Here is a 20,407-nt window from a genome sequence, read left to right as displayed (position 1 = left end):
ATTGACAGAACTAATTATTCATGGTAACTAGACCTGTGGGATGCTTTTAAAGTTTATGTCTATCCAGTCATGTGCAGGTTTACCTATTTCTCCCTTATTTTCAGTAAATATATCAAATTGTAAATCTTAGGAACAGAATACCCTGCACACAGAAGAAGAAAAGAAAGTAAATACATATTATGCTTAATCCAATTCAGTATAAGAGGCACATGGGTACACACAAAGAAATATACAAAACAATAGTGTGCTAATTCTTTAATGAAACATGAATGTAAAACAAAGCCTATGATTATGATACTGACATTTGAAAAATGTTCCATTAATGACAATATGAATTGAGATGATAACATACATGAATTATGAATATATTCTGTTGTCACAAAAGCTCATCTTTTTATCTTTATGCACCATATACACAACTCCTTTGCAGTATCCTTGTATAAAATAAGGACTCACAGTACTTTGTTAAGTCTTTGCTCCAAAACTTAATTTTACTAATTTTTTTTTTTGGAGGGACAGGGGAGGGGCATAACTCTACAGAAACATGAAAATAAGCAATAACAAAGTTATTTAAGGGAAGTGGGAAAGCTTTAAGGAGATGGATATATGGGCAGATAATCTCATTTCATACAAAGTGGGTGATGGCTCACAAAAAATAAGGACCTTTGAATTGCCAATATTTACATTCTAGTTTTGCAGCAAGACAAGTTTGCTGGAGAAAATCTACATGGCCTGCTCTGGAGTGGACAATTACACTTTCACTGTAAAAGCCACCTTTGTTTTGTTTGGAGTACCAGTCTTGAACAAAGCTTTGTGTAGTATACCAACATCAAGATCTGAGCCTTTCCTTGGATTATCCTTACCAAGTCTGTAAATAATAAATAAAATATTGGATTAAAAGTCACAAGTTAATGAAAATGCAACAACTTGTCTCAGGCATGATGCAAAATATTAAAACTACAGTGTAGAAAAATTCAATCTTTGTGTTTGCAAAGGTTGATCCTGAAGAGATGCCAGAACTGCAATCTTTAAAAATCGAAAGTTATCAACAAAATTTTATATACTAATACCTCTATCTATTTTGACTTTCGCCTTAAAATTCCATTCTGTTACATGCAATATTTTTTAAAGTATTGCAATAAACACAGCACCAGGTATTGCCTATCGCTGCACAGCAAGAATATATTGACATTGTTTTGACCTAATGTTTTTTAAACAACTTTTTCTCCAATCAAAATACAGAAAGTATTCTGTCCAAGATCCAAATATAGCATATTATATGTGGTGAAACAACTTTTCCACTATTATAATATGTGGTAAATTTTTATTACAGGAACAAATGCCTGTATTTACAAAGTAAATTTATTGTTCAGGCTACAGGCTAGGGGAAATACAAAACCACAAGACAGTTGTGATAATTATATATATATACCGGTATAAACTGTGAAAAAAGCATTGCATATAGAAAGCACAAAAATCGATATTATAAATACTTGTAGATTTCCTCAACACTAGCTTACAGAGGCTAATAAATAAAATATTGATATGATTTGAAAAATCTCCTTGAACAAAAAATTATCTAAATCCCAAATAACCTTGGAGTTTTAACAAAAGTAGGTCAGTACAACTTTAATCTACTAGTATTTCAAGAGATAAACTGACAAAAACTTCAGTCATACATCCATATGCACTTGATGATTTACCATCTGTTTTCTACAATTAGAACTTCACTTCTACATGGTTCATAGAGACTTTTCTACTTTAAAGACTTCCTGATTTCTCAAAATCTGGAATCCATACATTAATCGGAATGTTGTAGTAGTACATGCTGATTATTTAACTAATGTAATACTATTACAAGTATATACACTTCCCCTATTATCATTTACATGGTATATACATGTTACATTATAATTGAAGTGCATAGAAGCATAGATGAACTACACTGTAATGTCTTTTTTAATTTCTGAATGGGCAGAGGGATCATTACGAAATTCAAGTGCAGTCAAATCTCAATCATTATATCGAACTTGATGGGGCCAGGGAAAAACTGATATATCTTAAGGTTTGAGATAATGAGGTTAAAATACATAAAGAAAAAGTGGAAGAGACTTCCCACTCACTTTGACAAATCCAATGTATTCAATACATGTACATCGATGTTCAAGACACCAAAGTTCAACTGTACTTTTCAAAGCCAAAGCCCTAAATTCAGACTTTCAACCACTCTTTATTGATTTCAAAGACATTCAAAGACCTAAACAGAATTTGAAGACTTTCAAGACTCTGTGTAGTAAGTGCACTACATTTAATTTTGATTTCTACACCCTTTAATTTACCTGAGGGGACCCTCCACATCTTTGACATTGCCAACAATTGATTCAGGTGTAGCCTTTTTTGGTTTGGGAGGAGTGTACAATTTTACCTGCATTGGCAATCCTACAATAAAAAGAGAATATACAGTAAAACTCTGTTATAGAGAAGTTTTGCTTACCTGTAAATTTACTTTGCTATATCCTTAATTCATTATATTCGTAAAACAAACTCATTAAAGTATGTATATAGTGAATTTGTGTAACAATTTTTTCTTGCATCCAGGGATGGACACTACCACAGCATCCAAAGCAAGTGTGATAGTGTCCATCCCTAGATGCATCATCCATGCAAGTTTGGTCAAGGTAGGGCTTAAAGTTACCTGGGAACGGACCTGCTCCTAAAACTTTAACCTAGTCACTCATCTGGAAAATCTAGGTCAGATCCAGCATCCGAAGCAAGTGTGGTAGTGTACATCCCTAGATACATCACCCATGCAAGTTTGGTCCAGGTAGGGCTTATAGTTGCTTGGGAATGGACTTGCTCCTAAAACTTTAACCGGGACGCCAACGCTATTGCTGACACGGGGGGTTTAGCATAAGCTCATCTCGACTTTGTCAAGGTGAGCTAAAAATCAAAAATCAATACATTAAATATCACTTGTATATCTATTGAAAAAGACATAATTTTCTCATTAGTATAAGTATTGTGACATCAAAAATTGTATCATTATTCCCAAATTCTGTAAATTTCTTAAAAATGGCCAAAAGTTTAAGCTCAACCTCTGATCCAAAATGTGCAATTATATAATGAAAACATAAGTAATTAGAGATTACAGAGCTCACCTCAACAAATGTTGTCTTTAAGTAAGGCAAAGTCCCATACTAAACTAATAATCCAGTAAAGTGCATCCCTAGATGCAACATTTATGCAATTTTGGTCTGATAGGGCTTGCAGTTATTTGGGAATGGACTTATCTAACTTTAAACTAGTCACTCATCCAGAAAATGTAAGTCAAATCCAGCATCTGAAGCAAGTTTGAGAGTGTTCGTCCCTTGATATATCATCCATGCCAGTTTGGTCAATATAGGGCCTTTAGTTACTTGGAGAGGAGACCTGCTGAAGCATCTGAAGCAAGTCCAGTAGTGTGCATCCTTACATGTATCATCCATGCAAGTCAACATAGGACTTAAAGTTACTTAGAAATGAGATCTGTTCCAAAAAATTTAACCTGGTCACTAATCCAGAAAATATAGGTCAGATCCAGCATCTGAAGCAAATCAAGTAGTGTCCATCCTTAGGTGTATCATCCATGCAAGTTTGTTCAATATAGGGCTTATATTTACTTGGAAATGAGATCTGCTCCAAAAACTTTAACCTGGTCATTCATCCGGCTTATTACATAAGCTCCCCCAACTTCGTTGAGGTGAGCTAAAAACTATTGCCAAAGATTATAAAATGTTTTAGTTTTTGGATTGATGGGTGGGCTCATATTTTAATTCTTTGCTGAAGATACTCAACAAGAGGCCCATGGGCCACATCGCTCACCTGAGTAACTTTGGCCATGCTGTTCATTACCAGATTTCCCCCCTTGTAATACCTATTGTGGCCCCGCCCTACCCCCAGGGGCCATGATTTGAACAATTTAGAATCTACACTACCCCAGGATGCTTCCACATAAGTTTCAGTTTTTCTGGTCCAGTGGTTCTTGAGAAGATATTTAAAGATTTTTCCTATATATTTCAATGTAAAACTTGGGATTCCCTATTGTGCCCCCCCCCCCCCCCATCCCCAGGGTCATGATTTGAACAATTTAGAGTGTACACTACTTGAGGATGCTTCCACATAAGTTTCAGCTTTTCTGGCTCAGTGGTTCTTGAGAAGAATATTTTTAAAGATTTTTCCTATATATTTCAATGTAAAACTTGGATTCCCTATTGTGGCCTCGCCCTACCCCCGGGGGTCATGATTTTAACAATTTAGAATCTACACTACCCTAGGATGCTTCCACATAAGTTTCAGCTTTTCTGGCTCAGTGTTTCTTTAGAAGAAGATTTTTAAAGATTTTTCCTATATATTTCAATGTAAAACTTGGATTCCCTATTGTGGCCTCACCCTACCCCCCGGGGGTCATGATTTGAACAATTTAGAATCTACACTACCCCAGGATGCTTCCACGTAAGTTTCAGTTTTTCTGGTCCAGTGGTTCTTGAAAAGAAGATTTTTAAAGATTTTTTCTTTATATTTCAATGTAAAACTTGTATTCCCTATTGTGGCCCCGTCCTACCCCCCTGGGTCATGATTTGAACAATTTAGAATCTACACTACCCCAGGATGCTTCCACATAAGTTTCAGCTTTTCTGGCTCAGTGGTTCTTGAGAAGAATATTTTTCCTATATATTTCAATGTAAAACTTGGATTCCCTATTGTGGCCCCGCCCTACCCCCGGGGGTCATGATTTTAACAATTTAGAATTTACACTACCCCAGGATGCTTCCACATAAGTTTCAGCTTTTCTGGCTCAGTGTTTCTTTAGAAGAAGATTTTTAAAGATTTTTCCTATATATTTCAATGTAAAACTTGGATTCCCTATTGTGGCCTCACCCTACCCCCCGGGGGTCATGATTTGAACAATTTAGAATCTACACTACCCCAGGATGCTTCCATATAAGTTTCAGCTTTACTGGCCCATTGGTTCATGAGAAGAAGATTTTTAAAGATTTTTCCTATATATTTCAATGTAAAACTTGTATTCCCTACTGTGGCCCCGCCCTACCCCCGGGGGTCATGATTTGAACAATTTAGAATCTCCACTACCCCAGGATGCTTCCATATAAGTTTCAGCTTTACTGGCCCTGTGGTTCTTGAGAAGAAGATTTTTTAATGACCCCACTCTATTTTTGTCTTCTCTTGATTATCTCCCCTTGTGAGGGGGCTTGGCCCTTCATTTTAACAATTTAAATTCCCCTTCACCCAAGGATGCTTTGTACCAAGTTTGGTCAAAATTGGCCCAGTGGTTCTTGAAAAGAAGTCAAAAATGTGAAAAGTTTACAGACGGACGGACAGACAGACAGACGGACAGACAGACGGACAGACGGACGGACGGACGACGGACAAACTGTGATCAGAAAAGCTCACTTGAGCCTTCGGCTCAGGTGAGCTAAAACACCTGTCTTCTGCGAAATTCAAGTACACTGCAATTTCACATACCTGGATTCTCGAAAGAAGCTTTGTTATAGAAAATGAAAGCACTAAGTTTTTACTTTACACTGATGTTTGAAATGAGACCCAGGGTCTTGAACATTTAATTGGTACATGTATATAGACAAGGCCATTTTAGGCAGAGTGAACCTAGCTCTTTTGTAATCTTAAAAATTCATTTTAAAATATGTAAATTTCATTATTTTTAATGTTTAAGGGACAAAAAATCAATTTGCTATAACAGTAAATTCATTATATCACAGTTATAACTGTAAATTTTTAAAGGAATTGTTAGAATTTCGCTGGGGTTCCCCAACATTTTGCTATATCCATAAATTCACTATATGCATGTTGATACTAAACAAGTTTTACTTTTCTTTATGAATAAATTTATTTACTTAAACTTTACGAAAAAATATAAATGTTTCTATACTCAGGTACAATTTAACCTGCTGTACATGTATATACATGTGCTGTACATACAAGAAGATAACCTCTAGAGATTGTTTCCGCTATATCTTTAAAAAGAACATCACTTTTACAACGTATCAATCATAAAATGAATGTCGATCTTTAATTCTTGAAAGATGTAAATTTACCATCCAATTCTCTGTTGTGGTACTTCTGGATAGCTTTTTGAACGTCCTCTTTATTGAGGTAAACAACTTCAGCTACTCCTGCCTTCAAAAGCCGGGCTCGTTTGATTGGTCCAATGGCTCCAAACAGCTCCTATTTAGAAAATTTACTTTTGCATTTGCATACTTCATATCAATATACAGTCATAAAATTTCAGATTTTAACTTTTGAAAAAAGCTTTACAAATAAGTAATGGAACTAGTATTTCAATTTCAGCATTTTCCCTATTTTTTTGGTTTAATCTTTATTGACCACATAAACATTCAGGGTTCCACATACATGTATATAAAATTTTTCCAGAAGTGATCTTTATTCACCCTTAACCACCTGTTAATTTAAACTCTGAGTAGGAAGAGAAAATGTTCATTTATTCATTAAATTAATTAAAATGTTTTCTTCTGTACATGGCTACTAAAGATACCCATTGTTCCCCAAATCAATACAAATGTACTTAGAACATGCATAATTTCAATAAGTGGCTGATATATTGTCTGAATTTTCCTTTTTAGTCTATTAAAATGTACTCACTATAATGTCATTTTGTACCACAATAGTATGAAGATTAGAGACAATGACACGATACCCACTTGATTCCTGATAAAAATATAAGGAAAAAATTAATTTTATTACACATATGTACATTTAAAATAATTTGTGGTGTGCAATGAGAAACAATTCAAACTTTTCTATCAAGCACTGTACCTGCAACTCTGCTGGGATTTCTTCCTCTTTAACACTTGCTGACGTCAACACTTTGGGCCTTTCTAACGGTACAGCAGAAATTCCTGGTACAATCCCAGTGGTTCTGGCAAGCTTTAGTGGTCCAGACACTGGTGCTGAAGATGCCTTACGTTTCAATTCCCTGTGTGTCTCATCAATAACATCATCTGAGCTAACAAAATGGATAGGAGAGGGTCTCTTTGTTGAAATCATGACGGGCTTTTTCACAACTGGAGGTTGACGTTTTGGTACTTCTTGTGTAAATTTGTAAGTTGGAAGGAGTTGAGGTTTTTTAACAGTCAGTGTTTTCTCAACTAAATAGGTCATAGGCTTTTGGACATTCCCTTCTTCTTCCTCATCATAGTAAATATCTAACTGACCTCCAGACGACTGTCGTGGGTTGTGAAACTGATCGTTCTTTATTTGAATGATTGGATTTCCACCTTGTCCAAATGTTATAGAGGAAGGAGGCTTGAAAATTAAGGGGAAACTTGTGAATGAAAACATAATAAATCAGAGATGACAAAGTTGGCTATGGTAAAAGGTGTGGACACAAAACTCAAAAACAATAATCCCCATGGTTTTCCATTTACTCAGTCCTACCTTTTCTGCTCCTCCTCCTCCTGGTATTGTCCGTGTGATTGAACTTTGTTTTCCTCCCGTATTAAGCTATAATAAGTTTTATACACAAAATTATTCTCAAAGGCTTTAATTTTGCAGATCAAATGCAAAGATGTCTATTTGAAATAAATATGACCTTTCACAACTTAAAAGCTATATCTGTCCTAGTAGGACTTATACCCCCTACAGGGCTAAAGATTATACTGCAAATTTCCATTATCTGAATCTTCTTGAGATGTATTGGTTGAACCTGTCTTTATGTTGATGTACAGAAAACCTTACCATTCACAGTCTAAGGATTAAATTGTGTCTCTTCTAAACTCTGTGACCTTGATCTTGTCTAAATAACCTTTGTTCAGGGTCATGACATATCCTATGATCATAACCCTGAGGGCAAGTACAGTATTTTTATGTTATTTCATTGCAAATGTATAATTTACATGTGAATCCAATGACCTTGACCTTGTGCAAATGACCAGGATTGTTTACAAGCCCTCTGGTCACAAGCAACCTTTGTGCTTAGTATACATGCAATCTACTGATGTTTTTCTTCACTTTAAAGCTATGGCAAAATATATTCATATTTCCTATTTCTAATGCCAGTGATCTTGAACTTGAACTTGTCCAAAATTTCTTTGACTTAAAGTCAGCAAATATCCTTGAGTCACAAACAACCTATGTTTCAAGCATCAGCTACAAATATTTCTCCATCTCAAAATTGTGGCCAGAACAATAATTCAATACTTCTGTACCCATGACCTTGACTTTGCCAACATGACCTTGGTACAGAGTCAAGACACAGCTGTGGTCACAATTATCTTTGTATCAAGTACGAGTCCCTAATATTTCCTGTTTTCAAAGTTATGTTTAGACAAGAATTTCACTCATCTTATTTCTGTCAATAAAGAATGTATGTAGAATGTGTAGAATAAAATCTTATAATATTCATATCCTTTTTAAATTTTGACAAATTAATCTGAAAATACCTGGTGCACAAGTTCAAATGGTATGTATTAATTTTTCTATCAAGTTTGATGAAAAACACTAAATAGTTTTAGAGATAAACTCCAGACAAAGCATGTCTAAATACAGATGGACAGAGAGACAGGGTGATTCCAATATACTCTCAAACTTTGTTTGCAGGAGTACCGGTATAATATGGAAATGACATTCTAATGTGGAAGTAGAATTACTAAGCTACTAACTGTTCTTGTAAGAAGAGCACTATCTGTGTTATCTCTAGACCCCACCCTCACTTTGACATCTCCTCCTTGGCCTCCGGTCTTACTTGTGATAATCATTCTAGCATCATTAGTCTTTACTCCCATTTTTTGAGCTTGAATATTTGCAATTTTTGCTCTGGCATCTGTCTGTTTTCCTTTTAAAGACAACTTATCCCTTGCATCCAAAGGTCTCTTGTTGGCAGATATTTTTGCTCTAGCATCAAATCCACCAGACTTACTAGGAACAGAAATTGTCAAATTTCTGGATGCACTGCCAGAAACAATTCCTCCTCTAAATTTTGCAGTATTTACATCTGAACCACCTCTCAATGATTTGAAAGTTCTGATCCCACCTCTGAAACCTTTTGCTCCACCTCTAAAATTCACAGTATTTACTCCTGACTTTGAACCTGTAATACCACGGCCCAGGCCTCGAACATTCCCTCTTCCTCTTCCAGAAAAACCAATGTTTCTCTGTTCTTGGGTATTTCTGTTGGAATATAAATCTGCAGATCAATATACGTGATCAATATCAATATTCAGGTAATTGTGAATTGTATATCAACATCAACACAATCATATTATCAATTCCACAGTGTGAAAAAGCAATTTAAAAATATGGCATATGGTAACAATGCAAGGTTTATGAAACAGAATATCCTCACATCACTTAAATAACCTTACTTTCATTTTCTTTATCATGATTTAGAAAAAGCAGTGATTTGAATATTTTATCGACAATAGACACTTCGACATTCTCTTTTTGATGTCTTTTAAATATACTGTCCATACAAATATATGACAAACGAAATGTCTTCAAAAAAGTAATCTGATACAGCTACACAGCTACAGTGACATGTGGAGAGAGGCTGAAGTGAACATTGATTAAATTTTAAAAACAGATATAACAAGAGATAAAATGACGCCTAGAAAAACTTCTGTAACAAACCACTCCTTCTATTCATTTTAATTATATTACCTAATTTGCACGTGAAAATCCATTCCAGAGGTACTGCCTATGTAGTCATCTAATGATAATTCCATGTTAAATCCTTGATTCTCGTCAATTTCTCCTTATGAAGTTCGAGTTCGTTTAGGCGCGAAAACTAAGATCATCTAAATGTTTTTTGCAAACGTTAAAGCGTTTAAAAACCGATTAAAAATATGTGTAGCTGATAAAATGCCATTAATGAACCTTTAACCTATTGCCTATGAGACAGTGAGTCAACTACAGTACACTTGTAACAACAATCAAAATTACACGGGGACGAAACCACATGGAACCTAGGGCAAAGGGAGTATGGTTCGCACTAACCAGTTTGTTTCGCTTCCAATCTGTAAATGCTCAGATACAGTGTATATGTTCACTTTCTAATATTTTGAGGGGATGGGGATGTTTTTTTTACGAAAGCCTATTAGGATCAAACTACGGTAAAAAAAAAAAAAATTAAAAGGCGTTATAACGCCTTTTGAAAAGCGTTATAACGCGAAAAAAGGCGTAATAACGCCTTTTGAAAAGGCGTTATAACGCGGAAAAAGGCATAATAACGCAAATAAAGGCGTTATTACGCCTTTCCAAAAGGCGTTATAACGCGAGAAAAGTCGTTATTACGCCTTTCCAAAAGGCGTTATTACGCCTTTCCAAAAGGCATTATTACGCCTTTTAAAAAGGCGTTATTACGCCTTTCCAAAAGGCGTTATTATGCCTTTCTAAAAAGCGTTATTACGCCTTTCCAAAAGGTGTTATTACGCCTTTCCAAAAGGTTTTATTACGCCTTTCCAAAAGGCGTTATTACGCCTTTTAAAATGGCGTTATTACGCCTTTTAAAAAGGCGTTATTACGCCTCTTTTTTTTCAATACATGACTTACCGGTACTTAGCCCACCCTGGGGGCTGATTATAATTAGATTTCTAGGAAAAAAGATTTTTAAATGTGTAAAATATTTTCAGTGTTAAACCAACTTAATCCTTCTCTGATGCCAGACGCTTCTACCAAGGTGTATGGATTTCAGAAATTTTGTTGAAGGCTAATTGCTCATTATACCTATGCAAATACTTTGCCTGTTATTTACCAAGAGGAGAGAAAAATATTTCAAATTTGACATGAATTTTTAATACGTGGCTAGCAAAGCCCAAAGCTGGTTCTGCCTATATCCTGGATTTTCAAAAGTAGAGCGTTGACTTCTCTTAATATGCATGCAAAATGCAAACAACTGTCTGCGAGATGTGCAGGAATATAGAAATTACTATAATTTATAATATAATTTATAATATTAAAACTATAACCTAAATATTGCATAAATAAAGATGGCTTTGGTTCAATCTTTCATATATTTACTATTTTAAAATAACGCCTTTCCATTTTTGGATACAACTCTTTTTCAAACAGGCCGGTAGTACGAATGTGAGTGGGGGGGGGGGGGGGTGGTCCCCCACTCCACTTTTTGGGAGAATAGTCTTGCTATAGTTTAAATATAAATTTAATCATTTATTGATTGCTTGGTCCATTAACATTTTGTTGCAGTATGGTTAAACTCGGGCAAGTCATTGCATTTAAAAAAAGTTTTACCGAAAATTAGAAAAAGTTTCCCCTCAAGTTTAGGCAGTTTATTTTTTTTCGGGGGGGGGGGGGTGTTCTTGTTTTTTTTGTTTGCTTGTCAATTTTATGCCCCCACTTTAAAAGCACGGGCCTGTCAAAGACATAATAATGGCCCTTCAAAAGGCATAATAACGCCTTTTTGAAAGGCGTATTAATGCCTTTTAAAAAAGGCGTAATAACGCCTTTTACAAGGCGTAATAACGCCTTTTGGAAAGGCGTAATAACGCCTTTTTCAAAGGCGTAATAACGCCTTTTGGAAAGGCGCAATAACGCCTTCTGGAAAGGCGCAATAACGCCTTCTGGAAAGGCGTAACGCCTTTTGGAAAGGCGTAATAACGCCTTTTAGAATGGCGTAATAACGCCTTTTGAAAGGCGTAATAACTCCTTTTGGAAAGGCGTAAAAACGCCTTTTGGAAAGGCGTAATAACGCCTTTTTTCGTGTTATAACGCCTTTTGGAAAGGCGTAATTACGCCTTTATATGCGTTATAACGCCTTTTCGAAAGGCGTTATTTAAGAAATAAGGTATCATTTTTAAACATCTATCGAGATATAAATACGGGTTGGTCACGAGATCAAATTCCATAAAGCCCGAAGGGCTTTATGGTAAATTTGATCTCGTACCAACCCGTATTTATATCCGATAGATGTTTAAAAATGATACATTATTACTTATATTTACATTTATGACTTATTCATATTTTATATTTTCCTGATTATAATCTTTGACGCGTGAAATGTTTTATTTTTCAAACTCAACGGCACGTATTTGATCCATTGTTTGCGCGTCGACCCTTTATGACGTCACTGAGAAATTACATTGAACGTTTATGACGCGAGGAACCTGTGTTTATACGGATATAGATACGCGTTGCTTTCAATAGTGTTATATAAGGGAAAACATTTGCAAATGTAAATATTACGCTTTTTTTCGCGTTATAACGCCTTTCGAAAAGGCGTTATAACGCCTTTTGAATTTTTTTTTTACCGTAGTTTGATCCTAATAGGCTTTCGTAGTTTTTGTCCTGAAAGAGGTTGTTTATTTATTTCCATTAAACCATTAAACCAAAGAACATAAATAATATTATTCATTTCTCAACGCAATGCATGCAAACCGTATTCAATGTTAAAAATACTCACAAGCAAATTTTAATATTTCAAAATAAAAGGTGAAAATTATATTTGAACTGACCCCGGACATTGCGGCACTATCAACTACCAAAAATTCCTTGACAAGCAAAAAAAAAAGGTCATCAGACGTTTTTATTGAGGGGCCACAAGCATATAGTAGCTACTATAGTAAACTATATATCGGCAAAATAACTGGGGGGGGGGGGGGCACGGCCCCCCGTGCCTCCCCGGTTCCTACGGCCATGCGAAGGTTCAAAATCGATTGAGGTTTGCCGAGTTGTATTATCAAATATTAGGGGAAAAGTTACCCCGGGCCTTTCAAAAATCATTCAACAAGTTTTTTTTTTTTTTTAATAAGGGTCACTTTAAATGGAAGATACATCATAAATAACAAACAATAGGAAGTACATATACACATACTATTTCCTATCTCCTGAGATGTCATATAGGTGTTCTATAGCACAAATTGAAAGGGGGGGGGGGCTAAACCAACCAACCAAAAAAAACCTTTGGGGGGCTAAGCCCCAATTTTCAATTTCAATGTCTATATTATGTCTGTCTTTGCGTGGGGGGGGGGGGGGTTACTCCTACAAGTAAGAGTCTCGGTTAACCGGTTAACGTCCCTACGCTCCTTATATACCTCGTATCTTGCCGTAATTCATCTTTAGAATTTAGAATAACTCAGTATACATCTTTAGAATTTAGTATAACTCAGTATGAAATTCTGTACATGTAAATATATTATAGGGGTATCTAAAACTTGTACAAATATATAGGAATCTGTTCAGAACTGGGAAGGTATCCATTATACATTGATATACTAAAGCAAATATGTATGTACTGGTATAGACTAGAACACACAACACCCTACCTACTAGAGACAGATTTCAATGAGTGCAAGTCTAACACTGTTAACAGTGATTATTATTCCAGTATATTATTCGACATTGAAAAGCGACATATTGTTTTGTCCCTTTTAAAGTTATGTGAAAAGTCCCTTTTAAAGTTATGTGAAAACAAATTTAAATTGTACGTAAAAGGCTAAGCAATTATGTAATAATTTTTTTTAACTCTTGGGAAAATGTCCATACCAGAATTTATTAAATTAAGTCCTTTTCGAGTATAAAAGGTCACTCAATTTTGAAAAATACTTGAATTAAAAAAAAAAAGGATAACTGGGTAATTCTAGCAAAATACAAAATTAATAATCATTTCCTACTGGTAGAAACAGGCAGATACGAAAGAAAAACTAGTAAATGTCAGTGGTAAAACAAAATTCTTCTTAGGTGTGATTTCAACTGTTCAAGAGTCTTTCGTTACTGTATTTTAAGTTCAACAGAGCTGAATACATTTTCTGCTAAAATGTCCGCTGTATAATAATCCAAGAGGAAGTTTTAAATAATATCTTCAAAATTTTATTTCTTATGATTTCGTACATTACATCATTATGCTCCACTGTGGGCCCAAATTGGTTGAATAAATAGTCCATTCTATATCAATAAATTGCGGATCCATGTTTAATTTATAATAAAAGAAATATATAATATTAGAAATGAAAGGCGTAGTTCAACATTCTTTTGTTAAAATGCATTTAGATGTTTTAATTAGCTCAATAAGTGCATTTAGATGTTTTAATTAGCTCCATAAGTATATTTTTTAAACATTTTAAATCCAAACTTTTTGAGATATCGTCCGGAAATGAAAGCGTTACATATATGACAGAAAGAGAGACGAATGGACAGATCCAAATTAATATCCCCCATTTTCAGTGAAAGCGGCATTTAAATATAAAATAATTACTGTAATTAAAAGTAACTTTTACAGATGATCTTTAGAAGTTAAACTTATCATTAGTTAAAGTTTCATTTTAGTAAAGTCATAAAGGGAGAGCACATACACTGAATTGTTTATCTTTATAACCCCAACCCAAAAGGGATCCTTACAAACGAACTATTCATGGTACGATTGTACAAGCTCCGTAGCCTACTTTCGTTTTGAAAGAAATCTTAGGAATGACGAAATATGAATGAAGGTGAAAGATTATCACTTAATTGATCATCAGGCTATTTCCTTCGCTGGATAAAGTAACTTAGTGAGTGCAAAAAACTTTCTCGATCATCTATGCCTCTACTACAATATAGAATACAAAATGAAGGCCGCATCTAGCTGATGTGGCCTAGCTGCAGAACTGTAGCTGTCTGGTTAAGAAAATTCGAATGGACAAACCCAGAGATCTACAATTCCAAGTCATTTTAAAAGATTTTACCTATGTTTTCCAAAAGTAAAACTTTGATTATACATTATGGCCCCAGGGGTCATGGTTTAAACAAACTTGAATCTACACTACCTGTGGATTCTTCCATATAAATATGACTGTGACTTTATCCTTCATGGGAAAAAGATTTTTAAAGATTTTTGCTATGTATACCCATGTAAAAATTTGATCGCTCATAGAGACCCCATGCTACCCCCAGAGGTCATGATTTGAACAACCTTGAATACACACTACCTGTGGATACTTCCATAAAATTTGACCGATCAATTGAATTTGCTGTTATTGAGAAAAAAATTTCTTAAATTCTTTTTTCTATATACCTATGTAAAACTTTGAATGCCCATTATAGCCCCACCTACCCATGGTGATCCTGATTTGAAAAAAACTTGAATCTACACTACCTGTAGATGTTTCCATATTATAAATATGACATAATTATATAATGGCTTTTCTGTTCTTGAGAAGAAGAACTGTATTAAAGATTTTTCCTACATATTCCTATGTAAAACTTTGACTGTGGTCCCAACCTATCCCGGGGGTCACATTTTGAACACTTGAATCTTCACTACATGTACCTAAGGACGCTTGCATATAAATATGATTGCTCATGGCTTTGCTGTTCTTGGAAAAAGATATTTCAAGATTTTACCCATGTTTTCCTTTGTAAAATTGTAATCGCCCATTCTGGCCATATCAAACCCAAGGGATGCTGATTTGAACAAACTTGAATATACTCTACCTATGGATGCTTCCACATAAATATGAATGATCAAGGCTTTGTTGTTTTTGAGAAGATTTTTCCAATATATACTCATGTAAAAATTGTTTGCCCATAGTGACCGAGCCCTACCATAAGGTTATTTCTTCTTTATCTACATATTACATGTAGTGTAGATTCTAAATTATTCAAATCATGACTCCTGGGGTAGGATGGGGCCACAATATTGAATCCAAGTTTTACATTGAAATATAATGGAAAAATCTTTCAAAATCTTCTCAAAAACCACTGGACCAGAAAAGCTGAAACATATATATATGGAAGCTTCCTGAGGTAGTGTAGATTCTAAATTGTTCAAAGCATGGCTCCAGAGGTAGGGTAAGGCCACAATAGGGAATTGAAGTTTTACATTGAATTATATAAGAAAAATCTCCTCAAGAACCACTGGGCCATAAAAACTGAAACTTAAGCTTTCTGAGGTAGAGTAAATTTTAAATTGTGCAAATCATAAACCAGAGGGGTAGGTTGGGGCCACAATAAGTATTACAAGTGGGGAAAATCTGGTGAAGAACAGCAGGGCCAAAGTTACTCAGGTGAGCGTTGTGGCCCATGGGCCTTTTGTTTATCTTCAAACTCATTTTACACAAAAGATGGACTATTTCTGCATCTCAAATAAACCTATTAGAATTCAGGAAATCTGAATACATGAAAAGGGGTGATGTCATCTTCGGAGCTCTTAAAATTTTGTATAGATCTTTTAATCAATGGATTCCATACGATCAAATATTAGTACAAGTGCCCCCCCCCCCCCCCCCCCGGTTTATGAAGTATTTTATTATTGATTTTAATCTGTAGCTTCATCCATGCACCAACATACATAACAAACTCGAAAATAGTATTGTTTGCTTGGGGGGGGGGGGGGGGGGGGAGAGGATCCAGTAATCAACAAAAAACATTGACTTATTAAAAAAGGGGGGTGGTGGTGGGAGGAGAAAGCTTTGGGAGGGAGGTGGGGTAATATTCAGGCCTCTAAAAACTTGTGTGGAATGAAATTTTATCTATATTTTTGTAAGGGGTTCATTTTTCTTAGGTTTTTTCCTCTTTAGATACTTAATTATATACAATTAACAAAACTGAAAATTCTAAAGGGGGAAGGTGTCTATGACCGTCTATCCCCACTGCATCTCTTTATAACTACGAATATGTAGCTGACATGTGTTGTTTGAATATTATTTTAACAATGTCATATTACGGATTTTTTTCTTTTGCAGAAAGTAGTTGAGGGCAGGTTATACATGTTTACATATACATTGTACGGTGAAAGAAAAGGCACACATAAATCTGAAGTTAAGACACATCTTACTGTGACACGTCACTTAAATAGCTTCAAAGAACAAAATCATAGGGTTATTGTAAAAACAAGCTTGTTAAGATTAGTATTTATTGAGATGTAAATGAAAAATCAGAGTTTCGATCCTGGAGTAACCCTCTTTCCATCTTATATTTGCAAACAGTCTCAGGGATAGCTGAATATGGTTGATTTGGAAATTCTTGTTAGGATAAAATGAGGTGCTTTTGGACGAGCCCCACCCACCCTTCCTAATATATACACAAACTGGCCCAATGGATATTTTATACGTTTTGTTTCCGGATCATTTATTCTTATAAGCGCATCAATAATGTGTTCAATGTAAAAAAAAAAGATGAAATTAGAATAAACATTTTATTACTAAATCATACTCACAGAAGGTCCGTAGAACGCGGGGGGGGGGGGGGGGCACTTTTTCTGAGTATAGTATTTTGCTATAGTAAATTTTCCTTTAGATACTGGTTGCCCCGAATTATATTTTATCGCATTAATTAGTATATATATAATCTTTATTGCCCAAGACATAGATCTTATAGCATTGAATAAATATAACAAACATCAAAAGAAGGTTGTGTGGCATGGTAATATAAACATATGTAGTATATAATATTAAATTGTAACAGACTTTAGTAGTAAACAGTTTGACCATATATACATAAGACAGAAAATGATTTTGTGACACTTTCACGTACTTCAAAAGCATGAATACGACCCCGTCTTTCATAACTGTATCAATACTTTGATGATTGTGGCTGGGGGATCATTTTGCATTATAATTGTGCACCAGTTTTCTCTACTAGAAATATTTAGAAGTGTAGAAGAAATTTTATATATTACATTAATTTGGAAGTTTTAGATCTTATTCAAACGGGGTCGGGTCAGGGACCATCCTCGGGCAACAGTTCCTAACTTCGTACCTTGGTTCTGACAAAATGACTATTGGCGTCATACCCTTATCTAATAAATGTATATATTTTTTCCCCTTTCAGCAAAAATGGAGGACACATTTCGACAATTCCGTGAACAGTGGGCCAATTTTGATGTTAAAACATTGAAAAATTTCTTAAGCCAATATGACTTGGAAACCAGAAAATATATAGTCAACAAAAAATGCCCAACAGAGGAAGTGAATGCACTGTTTTATATTTGTGGTCTTAAAGATGAATCACGTTTAACAATTGCTGAAAAAGTGGAAATTGTAAAATATTTTTTAGATGAGTGCGGCGCGGATGTAGAAATCACCGGCAAGGAAGTTGTGCATGAAGATAACAATTCTGTCCATATTGCCCCGCCTTTGTGGGTGACGGCAATTCGTGGAAATCTACCACTTGCGGCTGTTCTTTTGGATCATGGTGCCGATGTCAATGGTCGTTCGAACTCCCAGTCAGCCGCGGTTAGAACTGCCTGTTATAAGAATGACGAAAAAATGGTAGAATTTCTAATCTCAAAAGGCGCAGATGTCAATATACCAAATAGATATGGGTCCTCATGCCTTATGAATGCCGTCAAGTGTGCATCACTTGTAAAGCTTTTAGTTGAAAAAGGCGCAAACGTAAATGCACGCGAGACGAAAAAGATGCAGCTAACAGCTTTGCATTATGCTATACACAATGAAAGCTTTGAATCTTTTCAATTTCTTTTGGAGTCAGGTGCCGATCCTTCAATTCCAGATAAATATGGAGATTCTCCACTTCGAAGCGCTGCCTGTTTCCTACAGCCTGAAATGGCGGATCTTCTTTGCCAAAGACCCGAGATTAGTCAGAATGACGTCATTGAATGTTTTGAACTATTGGGTGCGTCTGCAGTGGACAATGAAGAATACCGGGATTCGGAAGAGTATTGGCTAAAGGCAGTTAAACTCCGGGGGATGCATGGAATTCAGAAAGAAGTAAAACCCACCCTTCCTGTTCTTGGACCGAATCTTGAGCATACCAATTTTGAGGAACTACAAACTGTTTGCGATGGCAGTGATAGACAGCGGCGGGAATCCGTAATAGTGAAGCACAGAATCCTTGGTCCACTTCACGAAGAGTTTCTGTATACTCTTCTACAGTACGGCTTTAACAGACCGAGCAATTACGAAACATTACAAGTTTTCATTAGTGCACATGATTTGTTTTTGGAGAGGAATAAACCTCTTCATGAGAACAACATTTATTCATTACGGATGATAATAAGAGTGGCTGTTAGCATTGCCTATCAGACACCTAATGACATGAAACCTTTAATTATTGAGAATATTTTCTGTAAGTTTATACATGTTGTAGACCAGATACAAGCCATCATACGGAAAGGGAAACACAAGACAACATCAGAACGATCCAAGTGTTATAACAACTTGCTTTTTATAACCATATTCTTTGCTAAATTTCTTCTTGTAGAGGAAAAAGAAAGTGAGCGATTTTTAACAGCATGTAGACGACTTGCAGACGTCAATCCGACATTTGTCTCAAGATGTGAACCGAACTTACTACATGCTGTACTCGATCGACGCTTTTTCAATGAAAATGCAAAAGGATTTTCAACTTACACATGTGACCCTCTGCTTGATTTGGATATGGTTCGTTTGTTCCTTAAGAGCGGATTCGATGTGAATTATTTTGACAAAGAAAGGCGGACATGCTTGCACCGTTTTCTTAGACAGTTAGGTAGTAGAGACACATTAGACAACCAAGACTGTGCGAGATCAATCGTGTCCTTTTTATTGGAACATGGCGTCCACGTAGATACTGTAGACGCGGCTAAAGAAAACTGCTTAGATTTGTTGAGAGAGACCGGAATAATGTTTGATGAACTCAGGTACCGATCTCTGAAATGTCTGGCTGCCCTTGTGGTAGGGAAATATAAAATTCCTCATGATGGATTGATTCCATTTACATTGAATCCTTTTGTGGCGCTGCATCAACCTCCAGAGTAGTTAAGATGATAAATTGGTGACTAGAAACAGTTCATTAATCCATTGTTAAATCATAAACATATCTACATACTTTTGGAGATAGTTCACTGTTTATATAGATTGTTTACTGCTATTTGCTTTATTTTCTCTCAAGAAGTATTTTCATTTCTAGACATTTTACATTCCCATGGCAATTTTAGTATTTGAAAATTTATGGGTTAACTTTCTGAATGTAGTCCATAAAAAAAGGTCACAATGAAGGATTTCTTTAACATGTTCATTTACACTCAACTTTTGAATCAAGAAAGGTTTGGAGGACCTATCATATTGAAAACCAAAAGTCTCTGACGACACCGTACCTTTGCTGGTTTATACTTGTAATGATGTCCCTTTTCACACATGCCAATGGATGGACGTATTTATTAGATACGGAATATATTTTGGACTTGAAACTATGGCAACAGCAATAAATTGAATAATGATCCTTGATTAGTCTTTTTTTGTGGCAAGTTTAATTGCAATCCGGCTAAAACGGTATGAGGAGTAGCCTTCTGAAAGAATTTCACAGATTTTTTTTTAATTTTTAGGAACAAGGCAACACCGTTTGTCAAAATCAAAAACCTATAACAGAATGATGCATCTTAGTGGAGTCTTCTTGTGTACCAAATTTTGTTGAAGTCAAATAGAAAAAACTTTGGGAGAAGAAT

At 35.4% G+C, this 20,407-nt stretch overlaps 2 protein-coding genes across 3 annotated transcripts; one reads left to right on the top strand and one right to left on the bottom strand.

Annotated features, from left to right (window-relative positions):
• Window positions 1-240: 240 nt before the first annotated feature.
• Window positions 241-9,781, bottom strand: LOC133200145 (polymerase delta-interacting protein 3-like). Of its 2 annotated transcripts, none has more exons than XM_061335897.1 (8): window positions 9,694-9,781; window positions 8,697-9,204; window positions 7,474-7,539; window positions 6,853-7,341; window positions 6,679-6,744; window positions 6,114-6,243; window positions 2,340-2,439; window positions 241-868 (listed from the first exon to the last, which is right to left on the bottom strand). In XM_061335897.1, the coding sequence occupies exons 1-8, from the start codon at window positions 9,756-9,758 to the stop codon at window positions 751-753; spliced, it is 1,542 nt and encodes a 513-aa protein (XP_061191881.1). In that variant the 5' UTR covers window positions 9,759-9,781; the 3' UTR covers window positions 241-750. The 2 variants fall into 2 exon arrangements, with proteins under 2 accessions (XP_061191881.1, XP_061191882.1); XM_061335898.1 differs by having other exon boundaries at window positions 6,853-7,344; window positions 7,483-7,539.
• A 4,674-nt stretch (window positions 9,782-14,455) lies between these two features.
• LOC133200131 (protein fem-1 homolog C-like) lies at window positions 14,456-20,189 on the top strand. The gene is made up of 2 exons (XM_061335880.1): window positions 14,456-14,534; window positions 17,794-20,189. Exon 2 carries the CDS (start codon window positions 17,799-17,801, stop codon window positions 19,719-19,721), a length of 1,923 nt encoding a protein of 640 aa, XP_061191864.1. The 5' UTR covers window positions 14,456-14,534; window positions 17,794-17,798; the 3' UTR covers window positions 19,722-20,189.
• Window positions 20,190-20,407: the final 218 nt, after the last annotated feature.

The sequence above is a fragment of the Saccostrea echinata genome, unplaced genomic scaffold (genome assembly GCF_033153115.1).
Source record: "Saccostrea echinata isolate AGI-Se365-2 ecotype Australia unplaced genomic scaffold, CSIRO_AGI_Sech_v1 ptg000037l, whole genome shotgun sequence".
NCBI classification, from domain to species: Eukaryota; Metazoa; Mollusca; class Bivalvia; order Ostreida; family Ostreidae; genus Saccostrea; species Saccostrea echinata.
This window is presented reverse-complemented; position numbering and strand designations above follow the sequence as displayed.